General features: G+C 31.7%; 1 protein-coding gene and 1 long non-coding RNA gene across 2 annotated transcripts; both read right to left on the bottom strand.

The window, feature by feature from the left end:
* Nucleotides 1-1,758: 1,758 nt before the first annotated feature.
* Nucleotides 1,759-5,401, bottom strand: LOC141724900 (beta-glucuronosyltransferase GlcAT14A-like). The gene is made up of 4 exons (XM_074527196.1): nucleotides 4,691-5,401; nucleotides 3,082-3,157; nucleotides 2,875-2,990; nucleotides 1,759-2,766 (listed from the first exon to the last, which is right to left on the bottom strand). Exons 1-4 carry the CDS (start codon nucleotides 5,169-5,171, stop codon nucleotides 2,237-2,239), a joined length of 1,203 nt encoding a protein of 400 aa, XP_074383297.1. The 5' UTR covers nucleotides 5,172-5,401; the 3' UTR covers nucleotides 1,759-2,236.
* Nucleotides 5,402-14,794: 9,393 nt separating this feature from the next.
* LOC141724899 (uncharacterized) lies at nucleotides 14,795-19,242 on the bottom strand. The gene is made up of 3 exons (XR_012576928.1): nucleotides 16,838-19,242; nucleotides 15,216-15,976; nucleotides 14,795-14,954 (listed from the first exon to the last, which is right to left on the bottom strand). It is a non-coding gene; the product is annotated as an uncharacterized LOC141724899 (long non-coding RNA).
* Nucleotides 19,243-19,409: the final 167 nt, after the last annotated feature.

Raw genomic sequence — 19,409 nt, 5'->3', positions numbered from 1 at the left:
CCTTGTTGGGAAAAAAAATACCCTGCTCAATATTTCTGCAGATTGGTGTCCTCCATGTTATGCTGTCAAAACAAAAGCCAGGGACCTTATGTTTTGCTGAAGAAAATGAGGCAGATCATGATTAGATGGCAAAGGAATGGCGTTAGAAGGTGAAACATACGCTTCATGTTCAAGAGGTACTCGTTCTCTGATACATTTGTGATAACTGTGACGAGGTAGGACATATTTAGGCATTTAATTGTTAAGAATCAAAAAATGCGGTTTGGAAGAATTAAACTGACAACAAAGATGGTGCTGACAGAGGAAGAGATGTCGAAAAGAGAATCCCAAAGAAAAATGGGTTTAACGTTTGCTTCAAACCCTGGAAGTTTTTCCTTTCTCTTTTCTTATTTCAGAAGAAATGAATTTGGCAGCCTTTACCTTGAATCTTGAATCTTGATGCATAGGAAGTGTTTGCCTTTCATTGCAAGAGCATGATGCTATTAGTTAAGTAATTATGTCACATAAGATTACACGTTTAATATCAACGGAAACTTGAAATTTGAAAACCAATATGACACAAGGCTCACATTCTGTCCAAGAGATGCTCTGGCAAGTGACAAGGTATAGCCCGTCATTACATCTTCTAATTTCTTCATGATTGCTTTCATTCTTTTAGGTGCTTCGATTTCTTAAAACTTCGAATTGCCAGAACTTTATATAAGCAATTTTGCCACTTTACCTAGCATATATTTCTGGTCATTAGGTTTCTGGGAATTTGGATTTGGTTTACTCAAGTAAAGACAGCCGAAATCATTTTACAAGTGCAGCAGGGGATAATAATAATATGCTGAGCTTATTACTTAAACTGGTTGCAAGCTTTAACTTGAATTTTGTAAGTGTAAGAAAGAGGGAGGGAGTTGGGAAGTGAGGGATAGGCTACCATCGAATCCCCACAGTTCTGATACACACATTAAGCCATATCTGATGTTCTCTCAGTTAAATTCACTGTATCTTCTCTTCTTGCTCAAGCCTTTCTAGTGCTGGTTCATCTTTATACATATACAAAACCTTTCTCACCTTACAGCCACAATCTGTCTTATGCCACTGAAAATTTACAAGTTTAAGTCGAATGGAATCCGAGCTGAAACTAAACGAGCCATTATGACTTCAAGTCGAAGATGACCATACTGATATTCGTAGGTATTTTCCTACATTTCAGAGTAGTACATCAACTATTACCAGCTGAATATTATATAGATGGCTGGCCTTATTCAGTCACTCTGTTCAAACCACAGCTTTGAAATAGGATCCTCAAAGCAGGACGGTTGATCCTACAGCTTAGTAAAGGTAAGTGTTTCTCACCTGGCCTGGTCGAATGCAGTGTATTTATTCGAGTCTCCCTTCACCAAAGATTTTATTAGATTCAAACAAAACTCTTACATCTGGCAAGTCATTATGGCGTTATATGCGCAATTCTCAAAATCACTAACATGGCCTGTGATCATAAAGTTGTGGATCCCAGTATCACTTGGTAGCAAGCAAGGTAATGACTGACCACGAGGAGCTTCTTTCCGATTGACACACACAAAGAAAGCACATTAATGTAAAACCTTGTTTTTTACGCCGTTTACATGCAAATTATCCAGAATTTGATCAATCTTGAACTCCTTTTATTTTTTAACCGAGACTCTGTGACTGCACAAAAACTGAGCCTCCATCTGATTCAGAGCTAATATTAAATCTTCCTCAAAATTTATGCTGCTGTAAGATGTCATATTTCTGTCGGGGGCTGAGACTAAATAATAGTCTGCACAAAAGCTTTAAAACAAAGTTATAATTCTACAGCTTCAGTTTTTATACTGAACTGTCCCAGTAAAGGGCTTGTTCAACATTTTTTGGGAAAAAAATAATAAGATGGACAACATAAATCAGTATCCAAAAATGAACTGATGCCCCCACAATTACAACACAACAGTGCAGAACGCAGATGAGACCGGGTATATGACAACTGGAGTACAAAGGGGTATATGACAACTGGGTTTTGATGAAGACCTGATCCCCAACATCTGATCTATGGTTGTCTTGGCCAAACAGCTGGTCGGTCATGTTGACTTGCTGTTCCAGGTGTGGATATTAACAATGAAGACGTCTTTTGTCGGAAGAACCCCCGGACAAAAGAATGCGAGTGAAGACAAAAAATTGTGCAGTACCATGTATGCCTAATTGGTAACAAGCAAGAACTTCCTAATCAATTTTAGTTACTCTGTTGTTGTAAGCATTGATTGGACTGCGATTCCCAGTCATCAAGTAGGTTTTCTATAGACTCCTGAAACTTCTTGGCATGGATTCCTGGCCTCAAAATATTGACATCACCCCACTGCGAACACGGATCTGTAAACCAGCTACTACGGCCAGTGCACCATGCCCCTGGGGTAGCTCTGTTACGTCCACGGTTCAATATCTTCTTGTCAATCATGTCAAGCAATGCCTCATCTTTTGTAAACTGTCTTGCAAAAGCAGCTCCACTTTGAACCATCTGCTCATAATTCGAGATATTTAAATACACAGGCTCCATCTTAGGGGGGTCATCCCACACCATGTATCTTAAGTCACTATTGACCGTTGTGTTCCTGAATTCCGGTGAGTTACAGATGACGGAATGGAAATATACTTCTTGGGACAAAACTACGTTCGTCGTAAACATTAAGAGGGTCCGAGGGAGGTTATCCCATCCAAGAACGCAATATTCTAGGAAGGACCTGCTCAAGGTGACCCATGGAGAACCTGATATTACGAATGAATCAGCAAAATTGTACAAAGATCTCTACAATGCCTAATAACTGTCCATCACAAAAAATTTAATTTTATCTATATACATGAGAGAGGTTTTACCTGTAAAAACTTTAAAAGCATCAGGCATTTTTCGCTTTTGAGTGGCATGGAAAATCTGAACTCTCCTAGCCAAGTACAACCCTGGATCAACAACAATTGGCTGGATCCTTTGACCCCTGCAACAATTTCACATATATCAACATCTGCTGAACACATGTACCATAATATCTTCGAAAATGTAGCCTAAAATTTAAATAGTTTGCATACTCTTTCCATCCCAGGTCACTGGTATGATCGATGAAGTTAAGATCTCTTCTAACAGAGGAGAATACATGTGATAAATCTGAAAAGCGAACAAAAGATATTATAAATATGCAGGTAAAACCGCGGATGTACTTTAAACTAAGGCCTCGTGTAAACTAGCAGCAATGGAAGAACAAACACAAATTTAGCATTCACCCAATCCAGGGAACCTTTCCAACTTTTACACAATATACCATCAATGTAACTGTAAGTCGCAAAATAGTGACATGTATTCTAGTATTATCATGCATAAGATTTATAGTAAGGTAGATACCTCACTCTCAACCCAACTGCATAATAGATTATTAGTGTTCATGACTAGACAAATTACAAACAAATTTCTCTTCCCTGGCCATTTTCCAAATAAGTAATAACTGTGTCATACTTGTATTATATATCGCTAAAGTGGTCAATTAGAGCAGAAGAAATGCATAAACCGAACAACAAGCTGCGCACAAACTTGAAGAAATTTTGACTAACACCCACAGTCGTCATTCTCGAAAAGATGTAATATGAAACTCTTCAATAAAGGGCAGGTCAAAAAAGTCAAATAAACAACCCTTATAAAAAAGCGTAGATATTTTGGAAGGATCCAGACACCTTAGTAGATACGTTGGAAGGATCCAGACACCTGATTCCATAACATACAGACCAGTATCACAGCTAGGCTCAATATTTTTGACATAACTAATAACAAACCATATCGCCAGGTGAATATCCTTCTTGGCATATAATGATAATGAAAAAACATCTAATTGCAGATATCTTAAATAACCTCATTTGGTTTTTAGGAATAGTATATAAACAAGGTGCAATTTGATCATAAGCATGTGACATAGATAAAAGGAAGGTTTACTAATGCTAATTTTGCAATGGGTGAGTTTGGCTCCAAGTAAGATTCCTCAAGCTCTATAGCATTTCTCTACCTCGGAAAAATATTAGTAAGAATGTAAGATCTGACTTCCTTTAATCTCCATAAAAGGGGAAGCTTTAACAAGAATAATCACAAAGATACTCGATTATTAGGTACTTCCATTACCAATTTTACTCAAAGTACAACACGAGGATATTAAATAACACCATGATCAAGTAGTAATGAAGTCTTCAAACATGGAATTATTTGGTTGTTCAATGTGTGCTAAATAACTTTGATGTCATACAGCCTGAAAAGTTAAGCTAAAAGGATTCGAACTGGGCAACAAAATATCCTCTTAATAAACACACTAACACATCTTTCTAAATAAGAACAAGAAATTGATTTGTCCAAGTACCTAAATATATCACAGTGAAGATTTTCAAATCCTCCATTTAGTGCAAAAACACAATAATCACAAATTCACAACCTTTGCTTACTAACCAATGAAACAACTACTACATCACTACAATTAGGAGTCCCAAAATGAGCAACATCAAGTAAACGCATACATATAATTAAAACATTAAAACTAACCAAGAAAATCAATAAACAACATATCATGTAGAGTAAGCAACAACAATCATCATTCAAACAACACACGCACAAACATCATTCAAACATCGAAACCGAACAACTTAATTCAAAAACCCGACATACCATCTTGAGTAAGCAATGGGTAATCCGCGGCAGTCAAATAAACAAACCAACTCCACCCACTATCCACCTTCAACAAAACCGAAGCCCCTCTCAAAACCGCAGCAATATTGGACGACCCCATATACGTCATCGCATCGGGTTTCCCCACAACATCCACATTCCCAAAAGCCCTCATCACACTAACACTCCTAACCAAAAACCCCAACCTCCTCCTCTCAAAATCCGAACTTTCAGTACCCAAATGCAACAAATACCTATTTCTCGGATGATAAACCGCAAGGAGTAACCGAAACACGCGATCACAGTCCCCCGAGCTCCCGGAAATGTAATAAGCAAATGCAGGTGGGTAATTGAGGCCTCTCCGAAGAATTAAAGGATAAGGGGTGTGAGAGGAGAAGCTTGAGATGATAAAAAAGAGTAGGATCAGTGATAAAAAGGCGGCTGAGAAGAGAGTGAAGAGCCATTTCTTCTCAGCTGCCATTATATGTATTGTGTATGTATAGGTGTTCGGACATGGGAGAATTAGATTTGTGTTAGAGACAGAGTGTGTGTATGTATAGGTGGGTGAATTTTTGATAGATCTTGGGTAATTTAGTGAATTGATGATTTGGGTAATTAGGGTTTCAGATTCAAGGGGAATTGAGATGGGGAATTGGGGATGGATTTAAAGTTTTAAACGGGTCAATTTGGTTTTTGTCTTTGGTGTGTGATGTAAGTTTTTTTTTTTAATCGTTCACGTAAATTATTTACTTTGTATGGATCATATACTTGCACACTTTAAGTGGAAGAATATTAAATTTCTAATTTATGTTAAAATAAGTTAAATTTTGTTTTTATGGGTATGAACTATGAAATGTAGTTGTTTGTTTGGTGTAAAGTTACATGAAGAAATACCTAATACAAATTATTTTGATATAATAATTTTAATAAAAAATTAACTTAACTTCCCACAAAGCATTTGAAACAAATTAGGGATTTTTGCCCACGCTATGCAAACTTGTTATCCGACAATTTTTTAAACGTAAATTGTTATACAAATGAAAGCAATCGGTATATTGAATTCTGAGATGGTGAACTCTTAATTATATTAATGAACAAATAAAAAATAACAAAGATGGAACAAAAAACATAATCGTCAATTTCAAGGAAAACTACGGGAACCTATTGTTTCATTAAAATTTCAAATCAATGCGAGGATTAATCGACATTTTAAAAGAAAACTACAAGAATCTATTATTTCATTAAAATCTAAAATCAATGCGAGGATTATCTTTGCCAATAAAATTTCTGCGTTAAGCAAAATGACAATTATAAGAAGTGAACTTAGTAAAACAATCTGAATGCTTTGTTAATTAATATAACAATAATCCTCCAGGAAGGTTGTCTCTACTAAGCAGATTTTCATGTTCATTGACATTTTTAGAAATGTTTGACAATTTTTAAGAATTCCAATAGTGCATAATGTCAATGCCTGAACTGTACCGTGATGCCAAACAGAATGTTGATGATCAAGTTGATGATTAATAAAGTTGGACTATAATATGAAGTAGACTAATGAAAAGATACAACATGAAAGATTAACTATCATGAATTGGTGCTTAAAGTAATGGTTGGTATAATCAAAGAGAAGCCACTTCATCAGCAAAAGCTCAAGAAAACTAACTCAGTACCAATATCAGTCCCAGACTCAGACTTTCATGATTTTGATAAGGATAGATCAGAAGAGTGCATCCAACCAAAAAAAAATATGGGCATTGTGTGATGAAGAAAATGGCATGCCTCGATTGTACTGTTTGATCCTAGAAGTCATATGGCTGCAACCATTCAAGGTCCATTTCAGCTACTTGAGCTCCAAAATTGATACTGAATTTGGATGAGCGAATTGGCTGTATTCAGGGTTTACTAAATCTTGTGGACATTTCAGAGTAATAAACACAGACATTCTTGATCAGGTTAATATTTTTCTAATCATTTGAGTCGGGGAGAAGGCTGGCAGCGGGGGATGTGTTAGGATTTATCGGAAAATAGGAGACATATGGGCAGTATATTGGAACTGATCAACAAAATTGGACAACACAACTCTAGATTAGGTAAGACATAAGTATGAGATGGTAGAAGTTCTTGATGATTACTATGAGGAGTTTGGAATTAAATTTCTCTAGAACATGAGGCCTAAGATTACTAACTACATAATAAAGGAATGATTACTATAAATCCTATCATGCAAATATATATGAGGATAATTGAACCTTGACATTATTACGATTTTACAAACTATATATTGTACTAAAATATGTAGTTAGTCTTCAAAATATTCTATATTTGAAAATTTAAGGAAGAGTGGGACGGTATTAAATTATTTACGTCATGCATTCTCCTCATATGGTGCTACTAAGAAAGAATAAGGTGCTTTTAACATTAAGGGCATGTTTGATAATAAGACAAACACTGTTGGTCATCTTTCACCTCTGTTTGAAGAACTAAAGAGAACTGAAGGTAGCATTATTGTTATTTTATATGAAGGTTCTGGTAATTTTTGGGTTGATATATTATGTTTTGAATTTAGTATACCACCAGTAGTTTCGTGTTCATTTAATAATGGAAAGCGTTTTAGAGGATTTTACTCAAGTGTGAAGGGAATATTCATTTTATATCATAAATTGAATTTAGATGATCAAATGTATTATATTTACAATAGTGCATGAAATTATGAAACCTTAAATGTATACTCTGTTTTATATACAGAGATTAATGAAGAAGATAACATCCACAATGTTGAAAATGCGGCAAACGTGAATGTTCCAGAAGAACATATTATTGTTCAAATAAATGAACCAATGCCTAATGTGTTTCAATTCAGTAGAGTTATGAGAAGGTCCCATGTGAACAACTTAGGCCAGGGAGTGGTACGGCTCACTTGAATGAACAATAATTTTAATGTACTAACTTAGCAATAGGAGTTATCTAACATTTTTTCTTAATACAGTATATTCCTAGATATATTCAACCCGAGGCACATGAATGGGCTGCAAGTAGGCAGATAGTTTTAAGAACGCAAAATAGAGATTCTCATGTGGGTCTCTCCATTGAAAAAGGAAAAGCAAGATGCTCTGCAGGCTGGAATAGGTTTGCAGAGGACAATCATTTAACTAAATATCAGACTATAGTCTTTACATTGCTTCCTAACGAAGCAATATGATTGTTTTCCAAGTTTAATGACATTAGCATGCTATAATTTCTGTTTACAGATTGACATCCTTGTAAAATTATGAAATCTACCTATTTACTTCTTGCGGCATAAATTATGACACTTCCCTTATTACATGCTCATAGTTTCATATATGGATGATAATGGGGATAATAGTTGTGGTGTAACGTAATATGGAATTTAGTTTCTATGTCATAATCTTTTAATTACTAATTCTTAATCCGCAATATCAATAAGTATGGCTTATAACATGAATATGTTAAACACCTTAAATTTAACTTGACATTCTTTACACTTTTAATAAGTCCTTTTTCTTATGACAAAACATGATTATCACTCTTGAAATATAGAAATTTACACTAGAACACAATTTTATTCTCACTTGAATAATTACGGAACTGCTGGAATAATGTAATCAATATATTTTGAAGAAAATATAAATTAGAATAGAAAGCAAAAGCATTCATTATTTTCAATAAAAAACTAATAACATTATTTATTAGGTCTTCAAGCCTATACTATTTTTTCAATATCGCGGTCGCTAGAAGTGTCATACGTAGAATTTGGTTGTTAAAAGTTAGCACCAAAAAGCACCATTCTGAATCATATAACATCACAAAGTTGGATCAAATTAGTAACTTTAAGAGTTTTCGAAAAACTAAAAATATGTAGTTGTTTTAAGGTAAATTGTATAACTCTTTCTTAGGTTGATTACATCAGCATTATGAAGATAAATGTAAATCCTTAAAGATTAAACAGTAGCAATAACTATTTCGCCTAACAAACAATACAAATGGATGATTTTCATGCAAAATAACCAATTTTAATAAATGATATTCAGATTATTCTAAGGAATGTAACAATCTCACCTTGCAACCATAGGGGTCTATACTTGCCAGAATTACTATAATGGGACTTTCCAAAACTTCCTTAAATAATGGACCAAGGGATTTAACATATTTACCCCATACGGTAACTCTAACGACATTCCTGTTTATCAAAAGTAAATGAATATGAATGGTAGATCAGCATGAACATTTTGATATCTAATTTTAATATTCTAATTTCTAAACATGTAATGAATAGATTCTTAAGGCAGAACCTTCCATCGGTTATTCTAAAACGAATAATCGGTTGATCACCAATCTTATAAGGAATAACTTGAGCAGGTTCAAGATCTTCGACAACGCCAATAATAATTGGAGAAATCATGTTATCAACTCATTATTTTATTCATATTTAAGTATTTTCATAATTTCAGAGCTTTTATATTGCTTTTACCACATTATCAAAGCTCCTACTTTTTAAAGAAACAATTGTGATTCTAAAAGAACAATTAACCGGGGGTAACACAAAATTAAAGACTATGGAAGACAGAAGATGAAGTGACTGCAATTAGAGCAAACGGGAGATGAAAGTTGGGATTATCGATAAGTGCTTGCAAAGCAAGATTCTCTGCCAATTGGAGTAAGTTTTTAAAAGATAATAGAGTAAGATTAGAGTACAATATACTCTTTAATATGACTGGAGACAGAGAAAATGGAGTGAAATTTGAAATAGAATTGCTTAAGAAATCACATGACATGAACATCGACTAAGATCAAGTCAATGCTTAGATATTTATTTTGTGACTAATCTCTTCATGTACTAATCTGGATTAAGTTTAACTTTTATTACATAATTATTATAACAAAAGAATTTTCACATGCTTGTTGTGGATCAAATGCTTTAGGCATTCGGACACTTGATGCAGATTCCTTACTTCTCCTGCAAAATGATAAAACTCTAATAAGATTTCATTGTATCAATGTTAAGATGAATATGTATAATTTTGAGTATAATAATGATTACTACTTCGATCTTCTTGCTAACTGGCATTGCAAAGTCTGGAATCCTACTAGAGTCAGAAAAATCCATTAACCGCAAAATTGATAATTGACTAACCATCGTAACTTCATATCACCAAAAAATATAAGACATTATTCTAAAACTAACAAAAGGAATTAGACTTATATCAGATATGTTAATGACTGGAATCTGAGGTGGACTTAAAACATCAGTGAGAGAAATGCTTGTTATAGATGTTTCATAAAGGTCGGTGGTATGAAATAGAAAACCGCCTTTGTTGTGCTTACCTTCTTGAACAGTGATTACGGAAGAAAGCACTTTTCCATCTAAGGAATGGAGAATATTAGAAACCAATTTGGGATCTTTAAAAGATAAATACCAACACAATATTGAGAATTATTTCTAGTACAATGATTAAGAAGTTTATTATTAACTGAGGAAGGTACTTACGCCTTTATAAAAATAAAAATAAATGATAGACAATTACATTCTTATATTGTATGTGTCCTTCCTGAGATTGGTAGCAGATTGTGAAATCATTGAATTCACAACACGGTCCATAAGAAACACAACGCGAACCTGTAGAATCCTCAGCAAAAACTTTGATTCTGATTTTAAAAAAAGTTAATACAGACATTAAATTAATTTGTAAAGATGAGTCAATATAAGACTTGTTCTTATTATTGGGAGATAAAACAGTTGATCATATACCACTTTTCGACAACTGGAATGATGCGAGGACATTCAACACATTTGTTGCTTCTATCAATCTTAGTAACTTCGGTCTGAAACTTGTTGTATGAATTGTACCACCAGAAAGAAAACTCCTCAAAATTGGCAACACAAATATGGAGAACATGTTCTTCTGTTTAATTCGAAACAAAATGAGGAACAAATGAATATATGCTGAAAAAGTTTTGTACAAACTTAACATTGCATCAAATTTATAATTTGCACAACCTTAAACAAATCTCCAAGATTCAGCATTAGTTGGCCAGTAGACATCATCTCAAATGTTGGAATGACGATAGTTCCCGAACTCTGACCATCATCATTCATAGACGACTTATAACAATATTCTTGAAGTCTTGGGATAAATATTAAATTTATTACGTAGGCTCTATATGGTTGTTACAATGAAATATATGAAAAATCATCAGTAAAATGTTCAAATAGCTTAATAAAGTTGAAGTCATCTTTATTAAAATGAATGCACTTGGTTCATTTTCTTTTCTATTTTTGAATGTTGCTATCTAGGTGTTCAATGTTTATCATAGCTTAACTATTTACTAAAAAATGTTTAGTTTGACCATTGGAATGTACCATATTAATTATGTAGATGAATTTTGAATTTTTAATATTAATAGGACGTGGACTCGTGCTAAGCATGAGAAAATTACCATTAAGTAAATGATAATTTAATTTTATTATTTTTTAAACTGTATACATGAATAATTACCCTAAAGCTACGTAACTTCAAAGAAGATCATAATTTAATGAATGAAACTAAACTTATCGCTTTTTTATTCGCTAAATAAAAATGTTTTTTATTCGCTTTTTTAGAAATTTCTAAAAGCCAAAATAGGAAATTTAATCTTAAAATATTAAAAAATGTAAAAATAAGGTATATGCTTAAATTTTAAAGATTATAAATAAATATTTTAAAATTTAAAAAATAGAAAATTACATGATCCCCACTAATAACACTTGATAGTCCACCATTAAGGAGTATCACACTTGATATTTCACCGAGAAGGAGTTTTACATATTATAATATTTATCAGAATTATGATCATTCAGATTTACCAACGCTACCTATCCACACATTGTTGATATAATATTTTTTTTACTTTTAACCCTCAACTTCATATTGTTATCATAACAATGCACATAGGCAACATATTCACACGTTAATATTTTTAACTTTTCACTTAAACCTACTACTCTTCTTGGCATTATTAGTGATTCGAAAGCCTTATTAAAAGATAATTTTCTCGATTATGTATATTAATTTTCGTAAATTTCATTAAGTCTAATTATTTCAGCTAGCGTTACTCGACGTCGCTGTCTGACATTTTGTATAAGATAAATTGATATGGTTAATGAGGAAGCGAGGGGTGTTACAGTAATTAGTGAGGATTGTGGTTGCAAGTGAATTTAGGAACATGAAAATTGAAATGATTTATGTAATAAAATAATTAAAAAAATAATATTATAAAAATAATTTGACCACAATTTCTTTCAAGTGAAAATACTAAATCTTGGAATAATTTGACATTTTTTTAAATCTTCAAAAATTTCATTAAATATTAGAATTTAAGTTTAATTTTAAGTGAAATTTCATTAGTTTATACTTAAAGTATTATTCTTATCATGTTGTTTTTTAATATGTTATTGTTTTTTATATAAATTATATTGAAGCATGTTTATTTTTAAAATTTAATATAACATTTTTTTATATTGGATCTTTCACGTGCCTAAATCTAGCTACCAAGTAAAATTAATAATACAATTTTGAGTTTTACACAATAATTTCTTTTTATCGTAAAATAATATTATTGATGTTACATCAATCTCAAACAACCATCTCAAACAACCATATAAGAATTGTTTTTGTAAAATTCAAAATTGTATTATTAATTTATAAGAAATAATTTCTTTTTTGCATAATTTTCTACTTATAAGAAATTATAATAAAAAATTACATTCAATAATTTAAATTTAGATCTCATATTCTTATAAGTTTTATACTTTCCGAATATTTTGATAATGGTTAAATGTTAAAAATATAAATAAAATAAATATATATATATAAAGAATTAAGTTAATTACTTTGAAAAGTAATTAATATATACCTAGTGTGAACACATGTAAAGTTTAATAATTTATACTTAAAGTATTATTCTTATCATGTTGTTCTTAATATGTTATTATTTTTCATATAAATTATTTTGAAGAATGTTTATTTCAAAAATTTTATATACCATTTTTTAGATTGGATCTTTCACGTGCACAAATCTAGCTACCAAGTAAAATTAATAATAAAATTTTGAATTTTATAAAATAATTTCTTTTTACCATAATATAATGTTATTGATGTTATCCCAAACAACCTTTAAATGAAATAAAATATTATTACACATTTCATGAAGTGGAATTAATAAACAGAACAACACATTTTTCAACCTAATATTTATAATAATATATAATAATCATGTGTAGCTGATTTAATAAATAATTTTTTTACTTGAAATAAGGTTCGAAGATTCGTATCATAATATAATTTTCACAAATTTGTTAGTTTACTATATCCAAATATTTAACATATGTCTCACATTTCATTATACAAATGCCATCATCGAATTTTTTTTATTATGACTACAAAAATATTATAGTCTTTATTATTTAAATTTATGTGTGGAACTGTCTTTAAAAAATATATCATATAGTAATGAACGAAATATATCATATAGTAATGAACGATTTAGTTAGCAGTGACATAAGAGGAACAATTGTGAAGTAGTAAACTTTTAAATGAGAAATTTATATTATTTATGTAAATAAAATACGGAAAAATATTTTTAAAAAATATGTAATATGATCATAAGTTTATGATGTATAAATATTGAACTGTGCGATAATTTCACATAAATTTTAGTAAATCTCATAAAATTTATTAAAAATTAAAATTTATGTTCATTTGATTTAATTAATTACTTTTGGAATGAAATTTGATCTGAAAACTTATTATGAAATCTGTGTTTTACTTAGTATTATTTAATATAAATGTACAGTAGAACATTACTCGAAGTCGTCTCACGTTGTGATCCTTGAATTTTATATTAATATAGAAAAATATTAATTGAAAAGAAAGTTAATTAAAAAATAAATTTAATAAAAATATTATGTTATCACAATATTAATCAAAATCCAACTATGCCTTATCTCCGTTTTTGAAATAATGTTAAAAATTCTAGTACTATGTGTAAAATAATTGTGTTGTATAAATTATTTGATTTTTAAAATGAAGTAAAGATCTAAAATTTATCACAAAATATGATTCTCATCATTTTATAGTTTTTCTCTCATTGCATTTTTTATTTTTCTCTCAAAAATACTTTAATATGTCCCTGCGAATTTTTTATGCATTTTCAATGTTTAATTAAAAAATAAAAATAAAATTTCAAATTCAGTATAAGATGATTTTTTACCTTAATCTAATTGTATATTACGCACAACTCGATATTTTTAACGGCCTCTCAAATTTTATATAAGATATATTATTTTATAGGAGCATTTTGTTAACGATGATTGTGATGCGACTAATTTTATAAAAATCCCAAATTACGTTATTTAAGTAGTTAAATAATTGTAAATATTTTTCAAATTTTATTTTTTAAAAAATAACATGTGGAGTAATAATTATAAATTAAGTTAGTTAAGTAGTTTTTGAATTTTTAAAAAATTGAATGAGATAAGACTGTTCCTCCAAATATTTTTTTTTATTTGCAGTTTGATTTTTCTTTTATCCTAGCACTTCTAAATTTTTTGACCGAATAATTAAAATAACTATTTTCAAAATTTTCTTTTCTCAATAAAAATATATTACTTCAAAATATTTTTAAAATATCACCGGAGAAACGTACCTTTCTGCATTCACTGGATAAAACTATCAATGAGGAAGTTAAAGTACTTTTAATTTTGTGCCTTAAGTTTTGCAGGAAATAACTTTAGATATATATATATATATTGAGATTTTCCATTAAGTTTGGCAACCTTCACAATTGTGTTTGCAATTTCAAAAAATAAAATAGAAATAGCTCTACCCTTTATAGCCACACCAGATATGAAATTACTGCCAAAGTGCAAAATTGGCGTTGTCAAGTGTATCTAAAACTTATATGGCCTTCTACCTCAAATTACACCTACTTAGAAACCTGCCATACATATATGGTTAATTTAATTGCTGTTTTGCAATATTTAAAATGAAGAAGAGCTCAGACAAGTAAGCATTTTGAATATGATACCAATATATGTTGGCTTACAAATTCAACTTGAATGTTTGATAATAAAGTGCACAAATATCTTTTTTGTATTATTAAAAAAGTAGTATATCTTAGGGTCGTAGGGATTTGATAAGGTTTTAGATAATCCTCTTAAAAAAGCCTGATGATAGGTCGCCAGACAGTCATGGCTTGACTTTAGTACCTGTAGCATATTCACCTTATTGTTAGGGAACAAAAGATTATACATGCATCAGGGAAACATCAGATTTTCTTGAATATATCATTTTCATTACAACTATATACATTTGTTAAAGCGAAGGGTCAACTAAATTATCTGAATAAATATACAAAATGAAACAGATTTTAGGTACTGTGATGAAACCTTAAGTAACACAAACCCTGATAGAGGGCAGCGGCATTGGTCGCTTTACTGTACCCCACACACCAGGACATGTTTTATTACCTTGTATGATATAGGATCAGCTGCAGGATTGCAGTGCAATGACTGCACAGAGAGTACTGAAGAATCCCACTTTCGCACCACCAATAGATTTATTTGAATTAACATCATCTCCTCCATAATTTCCCTGCTCACTGCTACAATGATTTTTTTAATTTACCGGGATTGGATGATCCCAAGTCCCAGTGCACACAACATTTCCATCCCCCCAATATTGTGAATACCATCATTTCTTATTAAATTCTCATTAGTAGTCGTCTGACCACCATCACATAACTTCAACTTTGGGGGTCAGAGATGCAGCATTCATGCCAATTCCCATATCAGTGGGATGATAACCCAAACTCTGTTCGCGTTCAGAGTTGGCCAAACAAATCTCCATGCTCATATTGTTGGAAGAAGTACAATTACTTGATTGTCCAATAGGCTGCTGGTCCTTTGAACTTTCCAGCCTAGAATTGTAAGCAATCTTTTCTGAAGCATCCAACACAGAAACCCTTGATTGCATCTCAATATTCAACAGAGATTCAGAATACTTCTGACCTGTTACTTGAACAGGTGATTCTTTAGAACCTTTTGTTTTGTTATTGAAATTGACTCCCACTTGAGCCGTATAAGTGCTTTTTTCCTTCTTTCGCCTATATTTTTCATCATCAATAACCAAACCACTCCCAGCACATTTGTCAAGTGAATACATTCTGGTGGTAATTTGGTGAACTTCAAACATATGCCTTAAATGATGAGTATTATTACGATCCATCAAGCTGCAAAAATAGCACTTACTTGACTCAATTATAGGTGAATCTATGTTGCTACTAAATTTAGATTCAATTCTAGGTGAATCTATGATGCTACTAAATTTATTTATAAAGAATGCTAGATGCCTAAAGTACATGACTGGCTTAGTGAAACAGGTAAAAATTATCACCCGCTTTATTCAAATTAAACTAAATTCTCAATTTTACAAATGGTCCTGCATTTATTTCATAGAGACAGAGCTTCTAAGCAAATTTAGACAATGACAATGATAGCAATTCAAACGCTGCTAGACATACATAAAATGGGTTAATTATGCAGATCGAGTAAATGTGTCATGTTAATCATCATGTACAAAATCAAAAGAACCAGATATAAAACTCCTAAAATTTTATTTAAAACCAAAGTTCTTCAGATGTTAATATCATAAAACAATAATTTATTTATGGCATTAACATAAATTCTGGCCAGAAATAACCTGATGGTGAATAATTAGAAAGTAGTTGTCATCAGAGAGTAGCTTATCAAGGAGTTATGTGGATCCTTTACTCTAGTGCTCTGTATACTCAAGTCTATGATGTGTTAGGTCCGAAAGAATGAGATATATTAACAGAATAATCCATGAGTGCATGTTTTTAGTAACAGTTTGTGGAAAAAAACTAAGCAAATTGCAATAAACAGTCATCTCCGAACTAATTAGTAAGATAGATCTAGTTCAAATAACATAAATAATCAAAATTAATTCATTAATTGTTACCAGGACCGTTGTGAAAATTTGCAGACAATATATCATACTACCAAGATAAGACATATCATTGGAGTTCAGGAGATATTAGAACAAAAACATAAAGAGAGTAGCAACTACTAACTGTTTGTTTGGTATTTTTTCCGGATTTTGCAAAGTAAGATTGCTTCATTATTTGAACTCCTGCCACTTCAATTTTGGGTGCTCCCCTTGTAAGCACCGATAACATATGTTATGCACAAACTCATTCTTGTACTTGTATTTCTCACAAATCCATGTCACTTCTTCCAATGGAGTATCGTCAGCTTCTGAAAGACCATTCTCAAGTCCTTTAAGAAAGTGCACAAAATATTTTTACATGATCTGTCAGCTTTCTAAACTCGTCAAATTTATATGAATCACCATCACTGCCAAAGTAGATCTGTAGCTTATTCTCAGCACTTCATGTAGTTTTTCTAAAGCTTCCTCTATAAAATACCCAGTACATACTAAAAAGGTTCTGTCTTCATCAAAACTTCAAACGGCATGAAATACGCATATGTCCATTTTAGAACTTGCCTACACTGAACAATCTGATCCAAAGTTGCTATTTAACCTTTCGGATGTCTTTCTCTCTTATTCACATAGCTTTTCTCCTATTTGTGAAAGTGCTTTAGTTTTTATCTCCTGTAATTCCGCTATTGCTCTCCCTCTCAACTTCTAATTTGCATCCCACCTCTCATAATAATGAGAATATCTCCGAACCCCCACTCTGGACTTCTAATATGGCTTAATTTGTTTAATATTTATTAAATCAGAATAATGCCTTAAATGGTTTAAAAATGAATATTTTAATATTTTAAATTGCTAAACGTGTCGACCCATGGCCAAATCTAAATTTGGCTGACTTATTCTTTAGCACACATTAAGGATATATAGATATATTGACATTACAATCCAGGCCATATTATACTGCTAGTAAATATAGAATTGGAGTTTCCGGTGCTTACTTCTTGTGAGGAGTATAAGTTTTTAGGAATAACATACAGATGATTTTTTCCGCCACTTGTGTTGCCATAGGCCTCAGTAACATCAAGTTGTTCAATCTTTTGTCCCTCGGGGAGTTTCCGGTCAAAATGGTACAACATTTGCGCAAGTGGAAACTCTATCATAGGTCACGCAAACAACATTCCTGGACACATTCTTCTACCTGCACCAAATGGTATATATTTAAAATTTGTTCCTTTGAATTCAACCGAGCTATTTTCAAATCTTTCTGGATTAAATGTATGAGGATCAGCCCAATATCTTGGATCTCTTCCAATCGCCCATACGTTGACAAATATTTTGGTTTTAAATGGTACGTTTAAGTTGACACTGCTATCTGCATTCTCTTGCAACTAACAGGGGTGCAGCTGAGTGTAATCTCAATGTCTTCTTGATCACCTGTTTTAAGTAACTTAGTTCATTAGTTCATGAAGCATTGTTTCGTCAATATTATTTCTCCCCTCAAACACTTTTCTTGTTTCTACCTGTGCCCTTTCGATCACACTTGGGTTAACTATAAAAATTTGCTCTATGGTTGGTGATGATATAAGCTATCTTCAAAATATATTGATTAGCATCAATTAGCACTAATAAAGTATATGGTTTGATTACAAATATCTACTGCTGCCTTCACTTTCCTCACTATTTCACCAGGCATCAACGTCTTGGGAATAAGCCGAATAACATGCCTACTACCATCATGAACAATCTCATAAATCTTACTCCTGCAAGAAAATATAGTCTGAATTTTATTTTAATAAAAAGTGTTCTATGTGTACTGTAAACTCCATAACATATGTTGCATTAATGCAAATTTTTTATGATCTAAAAATACACACAAACATAAAGCGGCATACTAATGCACACGTGTTTCGTGTTGGCTTATATTTACAAAGCAACATATACATCCACTCAGATAAATTAGAATCCTAAATGTTTTTGAGCAACTGATAGGTTATGTACAAAGAAGTTGATTAGCGGAAAAAATTTCATTCCAGTATCTTGATAGAGGAACTTGACTACTAAAAAGAAGAATGAAGGTGTATGCTACAAACATTTTAACAAATATACCACATAACTTAAGTTTCAATACTTTAAGAAGCTGCTTATGCGGAAAAGTTGATTTACTTGCTTCCTCGGCTTCTCAAATTCGAGCTTCCAGTCAGAAGATTGGTTTTCTTGACTAAAAGATTTTCGCGACCCATTGCTGCCTTTAACAAATTTCATTAACTCATATTTGTTTGTTTCAAAATTCATTTGAACTGAAACTTAAGTGACAAAAAAGAAATATTCAAAAATCTTTTAAATGACCACCCAATGTGAGGTTGCTGCTCTTGCTTGCGCTAGGAGTGGATATGCGTGAGGATAAAGCAATATAAAGTGAGGAATGCAAATATTAAATTTATATTCTTATAAACAGTTAATGACACTCAGCAGTGAATAAAAAAAGAAAATGATCAAAGATAAACCTTTAAACAATATGTAAGATGTAAAATTCGTATTAGATTATAGAGGTATGAGTGGATTTGACTGAGTAAATTGAGAACAAACTACACAAATTGATTAGACGCACATTTCTATAGTCCAATTGACTGAGAAACAACATACCTATGTTCGATGAGTGGAATACATAGGGATGTCTGCTCTCAATCAAGTCAACTATATTTATT

Source organism: Apium graveolens, chromosome 5, assembly GCF_009905375.1.
Source record: "Apium graveolens cultivar Ventura chromosome 5, ASM990537v1, whole genome shotgun sequence".
In the NCBI taxonomy this organism is placed as follows: Eukaryota; Viridiplantae; Streptophyta; class Magnoliopsida; order Apiales; family Apiaceae; genus Apium; species Apium graveolens.
This window is presented reverse-complemented; position numbering and strand designations above follow the sequence as displayed.